The sequence below is a fragment of the Bos javanicus genome, chromosome 1 (genome assembly GCF_032452875.1).
Source record: "Bos javanicus breed banteng chromosome 1, ARS-OSU_banteng_1.0, whole genome shotgun sequence".
Lineage (NCBI taxonomy): Eukaryota > Metazoa > Chordata > Mammalia > Artiodactyla > Bovidae > Bos > Bos javanicus.
The window spans coordinates 102223481-102240026 of NC_083868.1; the positions used below are offsets into that span (position 1 = coordinate 102223481).

The window sequence follows — 16546 nt, forward strand, 5'->3', positions numbered from 1 at the left end:
CTCCTTACCTTGGACGAAGGGTATCTCCTCACAGCCGCCCCTCCTGACCTTGAATGTGGGTTAGCTCCTCTCAGCCCTCCTGCACCTGCGCAGCCACCGTTCCTTGGAGGTGGGGTTGCTCCTCTTGGCCTCCGCCCTTGACCTCGGACATGCGCCGAGAGGAGCTAACCCACGTCCGAGGTCAGGGGCAGTGGCCGAGAGGATATATGTATATGCATGGTTAAATCTCCTCACTGTATACCTGAAACTTCCAGAACATTGTTAATTGGCTATATTTTAATGCAAAGTTAAAAATTTAAAGTTTGAAAAAAAAATAAAAAACAAATCAATCCTGACTCTATCGCTTTCAAAAAAAGAAAGAAACAGAACTCTTCAGTATAATAGATACCAAGTTCAAAAAGGAAATAATGAAAATAAGGAAAGAATTAAGAAAGGTTATTGATAGAAATGAAAGTTACTGTTAAACGAACTAGAAATTATAAAAAGAAACCAAGAAATGTTAGAAAAGTCACTCACCAATTCAAAAGCTGAGCTAAAGGCAGTGAATAGCAGAATGAATCATGCAGAAAAACAAATAAGTCATCTAAAAGATAGAATAATGGAAATCACTCAATCAGGACAAGAGACAGAACACCAAATTAAAAAAAAAAAATGGAAGCAAATAAGTTACCTATGGGATAATAGAAAGCATGCCAATCTATACATAATAGGAATACTGGAAGGAAAAGAAAGAGAACAGGGGACTGAAAGTGTATTTTAAGAAATTATGAATGGAAACTTCCCAAAGCTAAAGAAGGAAACAGATATCTAGGTACAGGAAGCATTCAGGGTCCCAAACAAGATATCTGATACCAGAACCAGACAAAGAAACTACCAAAAAGTCACAGCCCAAAATCTTTGATGAATATAGAAGCAAAAAATTCTCAAAAAGATGTTAACAAACCAAAGCCAACAATACATAAAAAAGATCATACATCATGACCAGGTTGGATTCATCCTAGAATCACAAGGATGGTTTAGCATAGGCAAGTCAATCAATGTGATATACCATATCCACAAAAGAAAAGACAAAAACCACATGATCATCTCAAGAGAGGAAAGAAAAGCATGTGATAACATTCAACATCCATTCATGATGAAAGTGAAAGTGAAAGGCACTCAGTTGTGCCTGACTCTTTGCAACCCCAGGGACTATACAATCCATGGAATTCTCTAAGCCAGAATACTGGAGTGAGTAGCCTTTCCTTTCTCCAGGGGATCTTCCCAACCCAGGAATTGAACCAAGTATCCTGCATTTCAGGTTTATTCTTTACCAGCTGAGCAACCAGAGAAGCCACCATTCATAAATGGTGGCTTTTTATGAAAAGCCACTTTTCATAAAAGAAAAAAAAGCCACTTAATGGAATGGGAACAGTGACAGACTATTTTGGGGGGCTCCAAAATCACTGCAGATAGTAACTGCATCAATGAAATTAAACGACGCTTGTCCTTGAAAGATAAGTTATGCCCAACCTAGACAGTATATTAAAAAGCTGAGATGTTACTTTGCCAACAAAGATCCATCTAGTCAAAGCTATGGTTTTTCCATACACATCATGTATGGATGTGATAGGTGGACTATAAAGAAAGCTGAGCACTGAAGAATTGATGCTTTTGAACTGTGGTGTTGGAGAAGACTCTTGAGAATCCCTTGGACTGCAAGAAGACCCAACCAGTCCATCCTAAAGGAAATCAGTCCTGAATATTCATTGGAAGGACTGATTTTGAAGCTGAAACTCCAGTACTTTGGTTACCTGATATGAAAAACTGACTCATTCAAAAATACCCTGATGCTGGGAAAGATTGAGAGTGGGAGGACAAAGGGATGATAGAGGATGAGATGGTTGGATGGCATCACCAACTCAATGGACATGAGTTTGAGTAAACTCCAGAAGTTGGTGATAGACAGGGAGGCCTGGCGTTCTGTAGTTCATGCAGTAGCAGAGTTGGACACAACTGAGTGACTGAACTGAACTGAACTGAATGGAAGTGGGTATAGAGGGAAAATATTTCAGCATATGAAAAGTCATTTATTGTCCATCGATAGAGGAATTGATAAAGAAGATGTGGTATGTATATACAGTGGGATATTACTCAGCCATTAAAGAAGAATGAAATAATGCCTTTTGCATCAACATGGATAGGCCTAGAGATTGTTATACTAAGTGAAGTAAGTCAGAGAATGAGAAATATAGTTTGATATCCTTTATATGCATAAACTAAAAAGAAATATAAATGAACTTGTTTACAGAAACAGACTCACAGACTTAGAGAACTAACTTATGGTTGCTAGGGGGAAAGGATAGGCAGAAGGGATAGATAGGGAGTTTTGGATCAGCATGTACACACTGCTATATTTAAAATGGATAGCCAACAAGGTTGTGTAGCATAGGGAACTCTACTCAATGTTGTGTGGCAGCCTGGATGAGAGGGGACTTGGGGGGAGAATGAATACATGTATACTTGTTACTGAGTCCCTTCGCTGTCCACCTGAAACTGTTACATTATTAATCAGCTGTACTCCAACACAAAATTAAAAGTTTTAAAAAAAGGTGGGGGACTTAAAAAATGGCCCACATTAAAAAGATTCTTTTAAAAAGAGCCTGTGAATAGGTACAAATGTCCCTTGTCTTTGGCTTTCAGGGTTACTTTCATATGAGCCACATTCAACCTCTAGCAATTCAGTACAAATTTTAACTGAATTTTCCTTACTGGCTTGTGTGACATTGGTGTCCATGTAATTTGGTTAAGCAAATGTGTTCTGTGTCTCCTTGCATTCTTCTAGCTTCAATTTCAAGTTATCAATTTTACCTGTTACCAGTGAATTCAAGAAAAGTTGTGGTTTTGCAGGTTAACTGACTTTTTGTTGTTTTAAAATTGATATCATTATGATCTTTCCAGATTTCTATATTCCAGGCAGAAGTCCACATTCTGAAGTATAAATAAACTTTTTTTTTTAGAAGTCATATTGTTAAAATTGACCTGTCAAAAAATAAAATTCTTTAGCAACTCAATGCTGATGGAAGAAGCTGATAAAATATGTCTTGGTGAGAGTTTTCAGTTTTGTGCTGGCAACCTTGTGGCTATCCAAAGCATGATATATTTTGAGTCGTTTTCCTGTGCTACTTGGGAAAGAGCACAACAGTTAATCAGATATGTATATTATAGGTAACATACAATACATGTATTTTTCTTGGATTAGAATTTCTGTTAATATAATTCAAGTAATCTAGTCCAAACTTAAAATTAACCCCAACTATTAATATTTGACTTTATATTGTAGGTATAAGTTCTCAGACATTCTGGGGGAAATAATTACAGTATTTGTATTGTAAGCTTGTTTTATATATTCTGAAAACATCAGAGAAGTTTGCTAATAATATAAAATGTTTTAACTCTGGTTTGTTTTCTCATTTTAATTAGACAATTTTCCTATTGTGTCATAAACAGTTTCATAACTTAAGACTTTTGTACCTAGTGCAAAGTCTCACATACTTTATGAGGCAGTGAGCATAGAAATGGGAGTACCATTCATCACTTTATTCTCCTTAATGCAAAGCTGGCATATGGTAATGTATCAATGGATTAGAATGGTCATAAAAATCTCAGAATTTATTGAATGTAAGTATTAGAGCTGGGCAGAATTTCTTAGTTCAATGGTTGCTCATTGTCTTGGAAAACTTATGAGTTAAATGAGCTTTGAGTCTATATTTTCCTCCTAAAACTTATGTTTCATGAAACTATTTCTGATATGGGTGAATACCAAAATGAATATTGGAAAATATCTGATGTAATTTTAACTGAAAGTGTAAAAAGGTTACATCTTGGAGATGCTCACTCATAGGGGCTACTTCATTACCTTCAAATAATTTATATTTAAATTTATTTAAAATTCCCTATTAGTAATTGCCAGATAATAAATATTTCAGCTAATAAATATTATTATGGGTGAAGAAACAAGAAACTGAAGTGTTTAGTCCATGTGTCATTGAAAACTTACTGTCACTGTTGAAACCTTCACAGAATTAGACATAGAGTTCTATGCAACTTTACTGATTATTCTTAATGTAGAAATTACTCCAGAAGGGTTTAGAAAGTTGGTTTCTAAGAAGGCTTCAGTGTTCTTATTTGCCAAAGAAAAATGACTTTAAGTCTTTAGTAAATATTTATTTAAAGTGAGTAAATCTTTCAGTGCTAAGGGGATCAGATTCATCTTAGAACATCCTCTAGTCACTTTGTTTTTCTTTTTCTTTACTGTTATGCATGAAACTACTATTTCAGGAATATATACATTAGTAGCCATTTGAATGGCACCCAACTCCAGTACTCTTGCCTGGAAAATCCCATGGGCGGAGGAGCCTGGTAGGCTGCAGTCCATGGGGTCGCTAAGAGTCAGGCACGACTGAGCGACTTCACTTTCACTTTTCACTTTCATGCATTGGAGAAGGAAATGGCAACCCACTCCAGTGCTGTTGCCTGGAGAATCCCAGGGACGGGGGAGCCTGGTGGGCTGCCGTCTATGGGGTCGCACAGAGTCAGATAGGACTGAAGTGACTTGGCAGCAGCAGCAGCAGCAGCCATTTGAAATAAATCATAGTCTGCTTACTTAAATATGAATGAATATCCCATCATCAAAAAGTGCTTTTTCCTACCAAAGATTGCCTAGAATCTAAATATGGAAATAGGGTCAAAAAAGTTATTAATAAGTTGGAAACTTTAGTACAGTTTTCATAAAACAAATATCATTTTGATATTTATATAGTTTCAATGATATTTGCAATAAATACAATAATAATTAGATTACTTTCAGGCATTCATTTTTATTAGTTATTCCAGTTTTATGTCAACTACATAGACTGGTATTACACAGACAAAATATATTTTATATCATATGATTGGAACTTAATAGATAACAATCTATCATGTCAATTTTTCCCAGTGAGGATTGACATTTTTTTAAATTTATTTTTAATTTTTTTGGCTACTCTGGATCTTTGTTGCTACGCACTGGCTTTCTCTTATTGCGGTGAGTGGGCATACTCTTTGTTGTGGTGTAGAGAATTCTCACTTTGGTGGCCTCTCTTGTGTGTAGCACGGGCTCTACCTGTGCGGGTTTCAGTAGTTGCAGCACAGTGGCTCAGTAGTTGCAATTTGTGGAATCTAGGGTTGTGGCACATGAGCTTAGTTGCTCCATATGCTGTGGAATCTTCCTGGACCAGGGATCGAACCCAAGTCCCCTGCATTGCAGGGCAGATTCTTATCCACTGTACCACCAGGAAAGTCCTAAATGACTTATTTTGAAAATTACCTTACTAGTTCTTCAAGAACTTATATTCAAAATGACCCAGCCCTTCCCATCCAAATCACTCTTCACATTTCAAGAGTGCAAATTTGACAGAAATAAAATCTTTCCCCCAACATAGGAAAGCATGAGTAATAAAGTAATAATGAATTTTTATTTCAATTTGGCAATCATTTGTAGTGATTCTCTTAGTCCCTTTAATATTTTATTATCTATTAGTTCTAGATATTTATGCATATGTATGCATATAATTTCCTGATTTGGGAAAATACTTGGCAAGCCACACAATTGAAGGCCAAAGGAGGTCACAGATAGTACACATAATCCAACTAGCAATCTTTTGATTTATAGTGGATACTCTTAATATTTTATCATTAGAATTTATAATTCAGTAGCCAATGTCTATTCTTACCATATGTATTAGATGTGTATAAAGTGCTCTAATAAAGATGCTCAAATCTTCAGTGATTTAAAGCAGACAGATTATTTTTCTCCCATTTAACATTTTAGAGGAAATTTAATGATCCAGGGTAGATAGGTTCTTCTGGTCCACAAGGTGATCCAGGAGTTTAAATCTCTCCTAACTTCTTGTCTACTGGGGATACACACTCAAAGCTGGCTTATAGAACCAATATATGTCTGGCTCATATATATCCCCTATTCTAAATAGAGGATATGCGGGGAAGTGTGTGTGTGTGTATATATATATATATATATATATATATATATTATATTGGGGCTTCCCCAGTGGCTCAGTGGTAAAGAATCTACCTCCAATGCAGGAGCCGCAGGAGACATAGATTCAATCCCTGTGTCTGGAAGATTCCCTGGAGGAGGGCACTGGCAAGTATTCTTGCCTGGAAAATCCCATGGAGAGAGAAGCCTAGCGGGATACAGTCCATAGAGTTGCAAAGAGTCTGACACGACTGAAGCGACTTAGCACGGCATGGCATATATGATGTTATATTATAACTTAATAAAAGTCACTTAATATAAGTCCACTTAATGTAAGTCCCTTAATATAAGGCTTAATATAAGAATCTGCCTGTCAATGCAGGAGACCTGGGTTCAAACCCTGGGTCAATGGAGTTGAATAAGATTGAACATGCACACACATACACACAGTGTAAGTACAAATTCTATAATAAACACTGCCAACTTTGTCTGAGACATCCTGCCCTTCCTTGCTTGAATCCAGTCATGTTCCTGATGGTTTTTTGCTGGTGAACTTTGACAAGGGAGGACTGATATAGATATACAATTTACAGTCACTGCTATATCTTGCTCCATAAAATGTTGTGTGTAGTGTTGTGAATTGAGTGAAGAAGTCATTGTCCTTGCTAAATGTGCTCAGTCTCATGTGGGCAATATAATCAAGCATGCTGTGCTCTGTGTGCTTAGTCGTGTCAGACTCTTGTGACCCCATAGACTGTAGCCTTGCCAGGCTTCTCTGTCCCAACCCAGGAATCAAACTTGGGTCTCCTGCATTGCAGGCAGACTCTTTACTGACTGAACTAGGAGGGAAGCCCTAAGGAAGCATGGATAGTGGTAATACATAAGCTAAAGCAGTACTGTAACACAATTGCAAAATATGTGGTTATGAAAGGGAATGGGGAGACATTAACTAATGCTCTTGAGGACAAGTAGAAGAATTCAAATGTCCCTTTGGTAGAAAAGTGATGTCAACTGATACTAGAAAGATAGAGCTTGCATTGAAGAAGGGCAATCCAGATTCCGGACCAAATAAGCACAGGTGTGAGAGTAAGAAAGTGGAAGAGCTTAAGTAATAGTTATGGCAGGAGAGTGGGTTCACTGAGGATGTCAGATGAAATGGCAAATGCAAAATTTAGAGTGTAAGTATAAAGTTAAGAAGTTTAAATCTCTATCTCCAGGCAATAGGTGCTATTGGAATACTGCACTGGGATTAAAACAAGTTGCATTGTTTTGCTGGGGAGTGGTAGATGAATACTTTAGGGAAAGAAAGAGAAAATCAGACTAACTGGAGTCTGGAAGAGAAGTTAAGCCCCACCTGGAAAGCCCCGTTCATTTATATCTCTCTAAATATGCATATCTATTTCTATCTACCTGTATGTCTGTATTTTAGTTTCATTATCCAATCATTCATTGCTGTTTTATAGAAGCATGAATGACCTTTGTTATATAAACCTTATATCCTGTGACCTTGTTCCACTCGCCTCTTGGTTCTAGAAGATTTAAGTTGATTTAATGAGATTTTCCACTTAAAGAATTATATGCTTTGTGAATTGAGAGAAATCACTTTAATCTTATTTCCATATCACTGCTATTTATGTACTAGAAGTTCTCCTTTATATCTCCCCAGGTTTTAAGAGTAATCCATGTGTACACTTCTTTTACTCTTTCTGTTTAAACTCATATTCAGGATGCCTCAAGAAACTAGTTATTCTACTCTGTGTGACCACACTGTTTTAATATAAATTCCTTTGAAAATGTAGTGCCCTGACTACATGCAGAACTCACACTAACCATTTCAGAGTCAAATTGTACTCTGTGGTAGCAAAGCTGTAATAATGATAATGGGCTATGTGAGCACATATAATTCTTATGATGACACTATGGGTAAGTGTTTTTATTTCTAATTTGTAGATACACAGATCGAGGCTTGAAGAAAATTAACAAATGTGCCCAGAGTTTCTCAGACATATGTGTTACAGCTAGTATGTGTATGCAGGGCTCTTGTTTAAAGTCTTTTGCCCTTAAACATTATTTTAACTTAAACCAATAGTGTAATAATTGATATCCTATATTTTTTCTGTATGAAAAGTTGTGTTTATGCAATAATTTTTGATAATAAAATCAGTGCTATAAGTAATAAATAAAATGTTGATTTTATTTCTGTACTACTTATTTATATATCTATACTTTTACACTTCTTTCTTAGGGATTTTGTTAGTTCTTCAACTTTAAGTTTAATAAGACACAGGAGATAACTTATTTAATCACTGCCTTTTATGAAATATTATCTGCCAATTGTCATTTCCTACAAGTGTTTTTCAAATCCTAGCTTACAAGTATGTTTGAACTTTCCAATGAGAGTTTAAATTTTGCACAATGAGATAAAACAGTAAATGAAACAGCATCTACATGGTAAAAGAAATACAATTTTGAAAAGGGAAATAAACACTATAAATAAGTACTTTTATGTTCTTAGGCTAGTCATAGCTTCCAGAAATCAAAGACTATCTGAGGGCACAATTATTAATTAACCTAGATTCCCAGAGAGAGATTTACACAACAGTTTTCAGGGTTAAGTTTTTTTTATGATTGCACATTGAACAGAAGTTTATTAAATACTGATAGGCTGGTGAGAGTGCAATAAAACTTTATGAGTAGCTCAGTTTATAGCTGAGCAGTTTTCCCTGATCATTACTTTGGCAGCCTTACTCAACTCTGGTACAGCAGAGCTGAAAGAACAGACTATGAAATAAGGTAAGTTTACCTATCGAATTTCTTTGTTTGAAAACAAAGAAATAATAAACTTGGAAACTCAATAATTACTTGGAAACTCAAATAAACATTTGAGTTTCCAAGTAATTGTGTGTGTATTCCTTTAATTCATGTTAGCAGTATTCCTGTCTATCTTCAATTGGTTAAAATAGCAATGATAACATATTTTCATTTTCCATATTAAATGTATAGCCCCTTGTACTAAAACAGGAAAAAACATTTCTAAAATGTTTTAAAAGATAGAATATTTTATTCAACCAGCTATTCATTAAAACTGTCAAACCCAAGTAGAATGATAGCAAGTTTAGTTGTTCTATATAAATGAAAATAAATATAAAATATATTTTGAAATTTAGAGAAATACTGTAGGCATGATAAATATATATTTAAGAAAAATATATGCTGAATGGAATGCTACACTTATAAAACACTTAAATCTTTTCTAGCTAATTTTTTTAAAGACCAGTCGTTAGTGATCTTTAAAATTAGTAGTATTACTCATTTGAAAACAAATATACAGAGAAATGGCATCAGTATATAATTTCTCCAAAAATACTTTGCTTAAAATTACTGCAATCCAAAATACAATTACTATAATTATCACCTACAGCTTATGACCAACTTTAGTACTGATCATTTATAAGTACTCATATAAATAATTTAATTTTGGTACATTTTTGTTCTGATTTATTATTTTGTTATTATTTTGTTCTAATTTATTGTTACTGTAATTTTGGTACATTTTTGTTCTGACTTATTTAAATTAAAGAGGGTTAGCTTCATGACAAGGCATTTTTTTTTTTTTTTTAGATTTCCCTTAACAAAAGAAAAGAACAATCATTTTTATTGGCTTCTTGATCTCAAAATAAAATTACTTTGTGTGAAAGTTAAACTTACTTCAAGTTAAGCATTAAATGCATTTCTGTTGTTTCTCACATAACATTGAGCAACCGGGATTCATTTTCTAAAGAGCCTTTTAGATCATGGTGCTTTATTTAAATTTAGCTTACATTCATTCAAGTTCTCTGAAGATTACTGATGCAGTAAACAGCTTACATATCTATAACAGAAAATCATAAGCTAAAACTGAATGCTAATCTTTAAACTTTCAATCATAAGGTATATTTTTAAAATTGAGCTTATACTAATTTGATGTTAGGATCTGAACTACTTTCATGATTCTTGCTATTAGGAATGTGACAATACAATGGAGGAAATTAACACATGCTTAAATAATTACAATAGATATACTATATATTGTTGTAAAATAGGAAAAGAAGAGATTTAACTCTGCTTGTAAAAGTAAGAAAACTTTCACAGATGACATAGTATTTGAACTGGGCATAAATTGGAACTAGAAGAGCAGGTGTGGAAGAATTGAAGAAAGATTAAACAGCATGTACTAAGACATGTTATCCAGAAAAAATATATCATTGTTGGAGATAAGGGTAAAATTCTGAAACTATTCCAGAAGTAGAATCAGCAAGACTTGTTGAGTGCTTTATTGTTGTAGAAAGATATGGAAGAGAGAAAAAAAGTTTTTAGATTGGGACAACTCCATATATGAACTGACATAGACAGAGGAGAAAGGGCGAGTATAAGAAGGCAAAAAGAAAAACTGATTTTTTTTTAATTTTATTTTATTTTTAAACTTTACATAATTGTATTAGTTTTGCCAAATATCAAAATGAATCCACCACAGGTATACATGTGTTCCCCATCCTGAACCCTCCTCCCTCCCCATACCATCCCTCTGGGTCGTCCCAGTGCACTAGCCCCAAGCATCCAGTACGTGCATCGAACCTGGACTGGCATCTCATTTCATACATGATATTTTACATGTTTCAATGCCATTCTCCCAAATCTTCCCACCCTCTCCCTCTCCCACAGAGTCCATAAGACTGTTCTATACATCAGTGTTTCTTTTGCTGTCTCGTACACAGGGTTATTGTTACCATCTTTCTAAATTCCATATATATGCGTTAGTATACTGTATTGGTGTTTTTCCTTCTGGCTTACTTCACTCTGTATAATAGGCTCCAGTTTCATCCACCTCATTAGAACTGATTCAAATATATTCTTTTTAATGGCTGAGTAATATTCCATTGTGTATATGTACCACATCTTTCTTATCCATTCATCTGCTGATGGACATCTAGGTTGCTTCCATGTCCTGGCTATTATAAACAGTGCTGCGATGAACATTGGGGTACACGTGTCTCTTTCCCTTCTGGTTTCCTCAGTGTGTATGCCCAGCAATGGGATTGACCTGACTTCAGGCTCTACTACAAAGCCACAGTTATCAAGACAGTATGGTACTGGCACAAAGACAGAAAAACTGATTTTAAAACCAGCAATTTATAAGAGCACTTACTCCAAAATAACTGCAGATGGTGACTGCAGCCATGAAATTAAAAGACACTTACTCCTTGGAAGGAAAGTTATGACCAACCTAGATAGCATATTCAAAAGCAGAAACATTACTTTGCCAATAAAGGTTCATCTAGTCAAGGCTATGGTTTTTCCTGTGGTCATGTATGGATGTGAGAGTTGGACTGTGAAGAAAGCTGAGCGCTGAAAAATTGATGCTTTTGAACTGTGGTGTTGGAGAAGACTCTTGAGAGTCCCTTGGACTGCAAGGAGATCCAATCAGTCCATTCTGAAGGAGATCAGCCCTGGGATTTCTTTGGAAGGAATGATGCTAAAGCTGAAACTCCAGTACTTTGGCCACCTCATGCGAAGAGTTGACTCATTGGAAAAGACTCTGATGCTGGGGGGATTGGGGGCAGGAGGAGAAGGGGACGACAGAGGATGAGATGGCTGGATGGCATCACTGACTCAATGGATGTGAGTCTGGGTGAACTCTGGGAGTTGGTGATGGACAGGGAGGCCTGGTGTGCTGCAATTCATGAGGTCGCAATGAGTCAGACACGACTGAGTGACTGAACTGAACTGTGAAAATTCTCAATTTCTACCTAGGTATATTCCATTGAATTAAACCATATAGCAACATAAAATATAGAAAAATCATAAAAGCTTAAAGACAAGGAGAGATAGATTATGATCAAAACTAAGTTAAACAAATAGGCTTTAAGATAATTACTAGAGAAGAGCTCTTCCCTCGTAGAAGGCAATGGCACCCCACTCTAGTACTCTTGCCTGGAAAATCCCATGGATGGAGGAGCCTGGTAGGCTGCAGTCCATGGGGTCACTAAGAGTCAGACAAGACTGAGCGACTTCACTTTCACTTTTCACTTTCATACATTGGAGAAGGAAATGGCAACCCACTCCAGTGTTCTTGCCTGGAGAATCCCAGGGACGGGGGAGCCTGATGGGCTGCCGTCTTTGGGGTCGCACAGAGTCGGACACTACTGAAGCGACTTAGCAGCAGCAGCAGCAGAGCTCTTCCCTACCTACATTTAGGCAACTCTGGACAATAACTCAAATACATAATATTATCTGAAATAAATACATTTTTGATTTGAGTGTCTGGTATATTTTGCTATTTGAGAGCGGAATTTGGCGATCATGTAGTTTAAATGCTTTTCTAAAGCAACAACTCCTAAATGTATAGCATATATATGTATCTGTGTGTGTATGTGTCCTGTATATATGTATTTTCTACAACATTTTATATTTGTATTCTTTTATATGTTTATATTTAGTTTATTTGCCCCATATTTATATTTATATACTTTTCCATAATATCCTTATAAGAAAGCAGTGCTGGAATTGCAGAGCAATAGTTATAGTAGGAAGAACTGGTTTTTTTTACTTTGAAAAAATAATATTTTCTCTAAGCCTGAAGTTCATAAAATAACAGTGTCTTCTTCATAGAGTTGTTGTGGAATTAAGGATCACAATACAAATATAAGCTTTCCTTGACTTAAAAATTGCTCTAAAATGAGAAAGCAACTAATCACTCTCAGAAATTTTTTTCCTTTTATATTTTCATTTCAGTGTACTACTATAATGTTCATCACTAATTCTGTCTTTTACTTGAAATTGCATGTGTTGTTAACCCTTTTGCAAGTGTGCATTATTTTAGATTGTAAACTGTTAGAGCTGTCTGCAGCTCTGCTTGCATTATGCTTAGTAGAAAAAATATATAACTTTATGATAATTATGGTCATTTGTTATATATTCTACATTTCAAATGTATATTCTTTTTCTTTCTTTAGATGGCAAAGCAGAAATTTTCTGGATTAGAAATTACTCTGATTGTCCTCTTTGCTATAGTTACAATAATAGCTATTGCCCTAATTGTTGTTTTAGCAACTAAGACACCTGCTGTTGAAGGTAAATAATATTGAAAATACTTATACATTATAGTGAGGTTGAGATAAAGTTTACTCTATAATAATTATGGATCTTGAAAAGTAGTTTATAATCTATATGAGATCTATATGAGATGAAATACTTAAAGAAAGATCTCAGGTAAGTTACAGTTACTCCAACTTTTTCTAGCCATTATATTACAGATATTTCAATGAAGTGTCATTGCAATTAAGAAATTCATATGCTTTGATATTAATGGCCTTGCTTTAGAACTAGAAAAATAGGCAAAAGAAACAAAATATTAATAAACAGCACAGTAATCTTCTGTAGTTACCAGTGAGGTTCTTCTAACTAGTGGGAAATCTCATTAGTCGGGTTTTACTCTAGCTTTCAGCATTTGCAAGCGGGGTTAGGAAATTTAAGGGGATAACATCTTTGTCATAGACCTTTTTTTTTTTTTTTTTTAAAGAGTGAGGTCATATGAGAGAAACAGAGAGTAGGTGAAACAGGCTTGAAGTGTTTATCATTTTTTCCTGAATATTTATATCCTAATTTAGAGTTAACGCATGCTACTTTCATCCACCTGATCTACTTTTTCTTTCTTCGTCATTCTCTCCTAATTAAATCAGAAGTGGAAAATGTACTGCAAATTATTTTCTAGTCTAACAGTAGTTAGTGTTTTCTGCTGCCTCTTGTTTCATATTCTTCTAGTAAACTGAAAGTTTGCTCTATTATGAAGCAATCAAATTTATCTTCCTCATCTCTGGTTGCTAGAAAGTCCCTCTTTATTATATAGAGTTGAGGTTTTGCTTTTCTTTGCTATTCTCTTCTTTCTCTTCTGTTTAAGTATCTTCTTCCTCCTAAACTTTTTTTCTTCTCTAATTCTTGTCTCCTTCTCTGCATCCTCTCTCCATATATATTTCCCATACATATTTCTCCATCTTCTTTCTTCATCTCTAAAACACAGTTTATGAGTATGGTGCAGAAAACATTTTGTTTCCTTTTGAGTCTGTCTTTTAAGACCTTCTGTGAATATACTTTGATTCTCTTAAGGAACAGTCAAAGGGCTTTTGGATCATTTCCTTTCGGTAATTAGGAATTGAATTTGCAGGGTTTTTTTTAAGTTAAGTTTAATTTTCATTATATATATATATATATTTGTATTTACTTTAAATGTATTTGTTACTTGAAAATTTGAAAAGTAAATTTAAAACCATGTTTTGTTTTATTGACCTGTTTCTGTCTCAGAAATCAGTGATTCAACCCGAGGCACATGCCCAAGTGTACTGAATGATCCTATCAACCAGAGAATAAACTGCATTCCAGAACGATCTCCCACACAGGTCTGCAGCCAAAGTATTTTATATATCTATGAATAGATATATAGTATGATAATTATATTAAGACAATTATTCAATATTGGATATATTCATATTTTAAAAAGTATAGCCATTTATTAGGCCACATTTATTTTTATTTATGTATGCACAGATGAGAGATAATGGAAATTACTGAGCCTGCTTTTCTGTACTTCAATTCAAAATAGCCAGTTAATATTTTACATACTTAAAAATCTATTGTTAAATTTATAATTCTTTATGAAATTCTATCCTCTCAAACTACTGCTTAAAAGTGTGACCTTTGATAAATATATAACTTTTAAGAAAGAATATCTACACTCTATTAAACTGTTTGTGATAATGACATTAACAAGAAGAATCTGTGGAAAATAAAGTAACATTGATTCTTGTAACTATTTTTCTTAATTTTAAAAACCATTTATTTTTTTATTATTTGGGGAGAAGGAATTCAACTGGAGCAAATTAAGTGTAAATAAATGGATTCACTTAACCCTAAATTGACTCTTCCTTAGTCATTATAACTTGTATGGGATTAAAAGGTCAATGAGTGAAGGTGTATATGTGTGTATTTCCATTTTGTGATGTTTATATCAAAAGTCACACATACTTCAGATTCTGTTAGGTAATGACACTCCAAAATGCTCAGTTCCTGTTGAACTATCATTTTTATAACATATATGCATGTGTATGGGTGTGTACACGTATGTATGTGTGTATGTATGTGTGCTCTGTAGCTCAGTCATGTCTGAGTCTTTGCGACTCCATGGACTGTAGCCTGCTAGGCTCCTCTACCCATGGGATTCTCCAGGCAAGAATATGGAGTGGGCTGCCATTTCCTCCTCTAGGGGATCTTCCCAACCCAAGATTGAACCTGCATCACCTGTGGTTCCTGCATTTACAGGCAGATTCTTTACCATTGAGCCACCTGGGAAGCCCCTGTGTATATGTGTACCTGATGCCACTTTGATGTTAAAAATGGGAGAGAATTTAACATGTGTACCGTTAACTGGTAAACATGGAGATTTTAAAAAAATTTTTTCAAGGCAAATAGCCAAGAAAAATGTCTCACAAGTATTCAAATTACGAAAATATGTTACACTATTAAACTTAAATATTAAATAGATTTTTTATTATACCAATGTTAACATACATCATCACCATGTAACTCAAATTTTACTATAAACATATATAATTTTTCTTTCCCTTCATGTAATCTTTCCATATAGATCATAATATTAAGGAGAATTTATTATTTTACTTTATACATTAGATGTAATGGCAGCTACTAGTTGCAACAGCTGGCATATGAACTAGTTTAAATAGTATAAATCATATCAAACTAATAATTATCTGGAAATAAAGACCTTAAACATTTTGCCTAGGCTTAAATTTGGGACCATCTCTTCTTTATAGCCTCACTTGCAACTTGATACGTAATTGGTGCACAATAAATATTTTAGTTCTTCTGCACTGGCTACATGGCAACATAACAGACTATAATTAATTATCTGGAGGGCAGGAATCTTGAAAATAACATGACCTTATGATAATGTGTATTCATATGGAAAATTGATAAATCACAACTCAGAGCATCGATCACTGATGTAATTCAATTTATCAAATATTTACATTTCTTCAAAGTGAAAGGAACAAAAGAATAAATGATATTTTAGTACATTACATATTTGAAGAAATAAGCGTTTTTAAATATTCATTCAAACAATTATTGTAATGAGTGAATGTTTAAAAAATAGAGACCAACATATATAATAACAGTACTAATCCTATGATTCCTTTAATAAATGTTTTATCAGACACTTTGTGCAGCTCGAGGTTGCTGCTGGAGGCCATGGAATGATTCTGTTATTCCTTGGTGCTTCTTCGTAAATAACCACGGCTATAATGCTGAGAAAGTAACATCAACAAATGCTGGTGAGAAGTGTTCTACCATGGTGATCCAACATATTTTAAGTTGAATAAAAAAAGTATATTTAAATTTTTTCTTTGGAAAAATATCTTAAATAAAATCAAATAGGAACATATACACAAGAATGTTCAAATTTGGTATGTTAAGAACTTT

General features: G+C 34.5%; 1 protein-coding gene across 2 annotated transcripts in view; it reads left to right on the top strand.

The window, feature by feature from the left end:
• Window positions 1–8713: 8713 nt before the first annotated feature.
• SI (sucrase-isomaltase) overlaps window positions 8714–16546 on the top strand; it is a 118798-nt gene continuing 110965 nt past the window's right edge. Inside the window, exons 1-4 of one of the 2 annotated variants that reach the window (XM_061416911.1) lie at window positions 8714–8809; window positions 13009–13126; window positions 14354–14448; window positions 16281–16398. In XM_061416911.1, the coding sequence (XP_061272895.1) occupies window positions 13009–13126; window positions 14354–14448; window positions 16281–16398 (331 nt within the window). In that variant the 5' untranslated portion in view covers window positions 8714–8809. The remainder of the gene's footprint in view (window positions 8810–13008; window positions 13127–14353; window positions 14449–16280; window positions 16399–16546) is intronic. The other variant, XM_061416920.1, reaches the window with a different exon arrangement.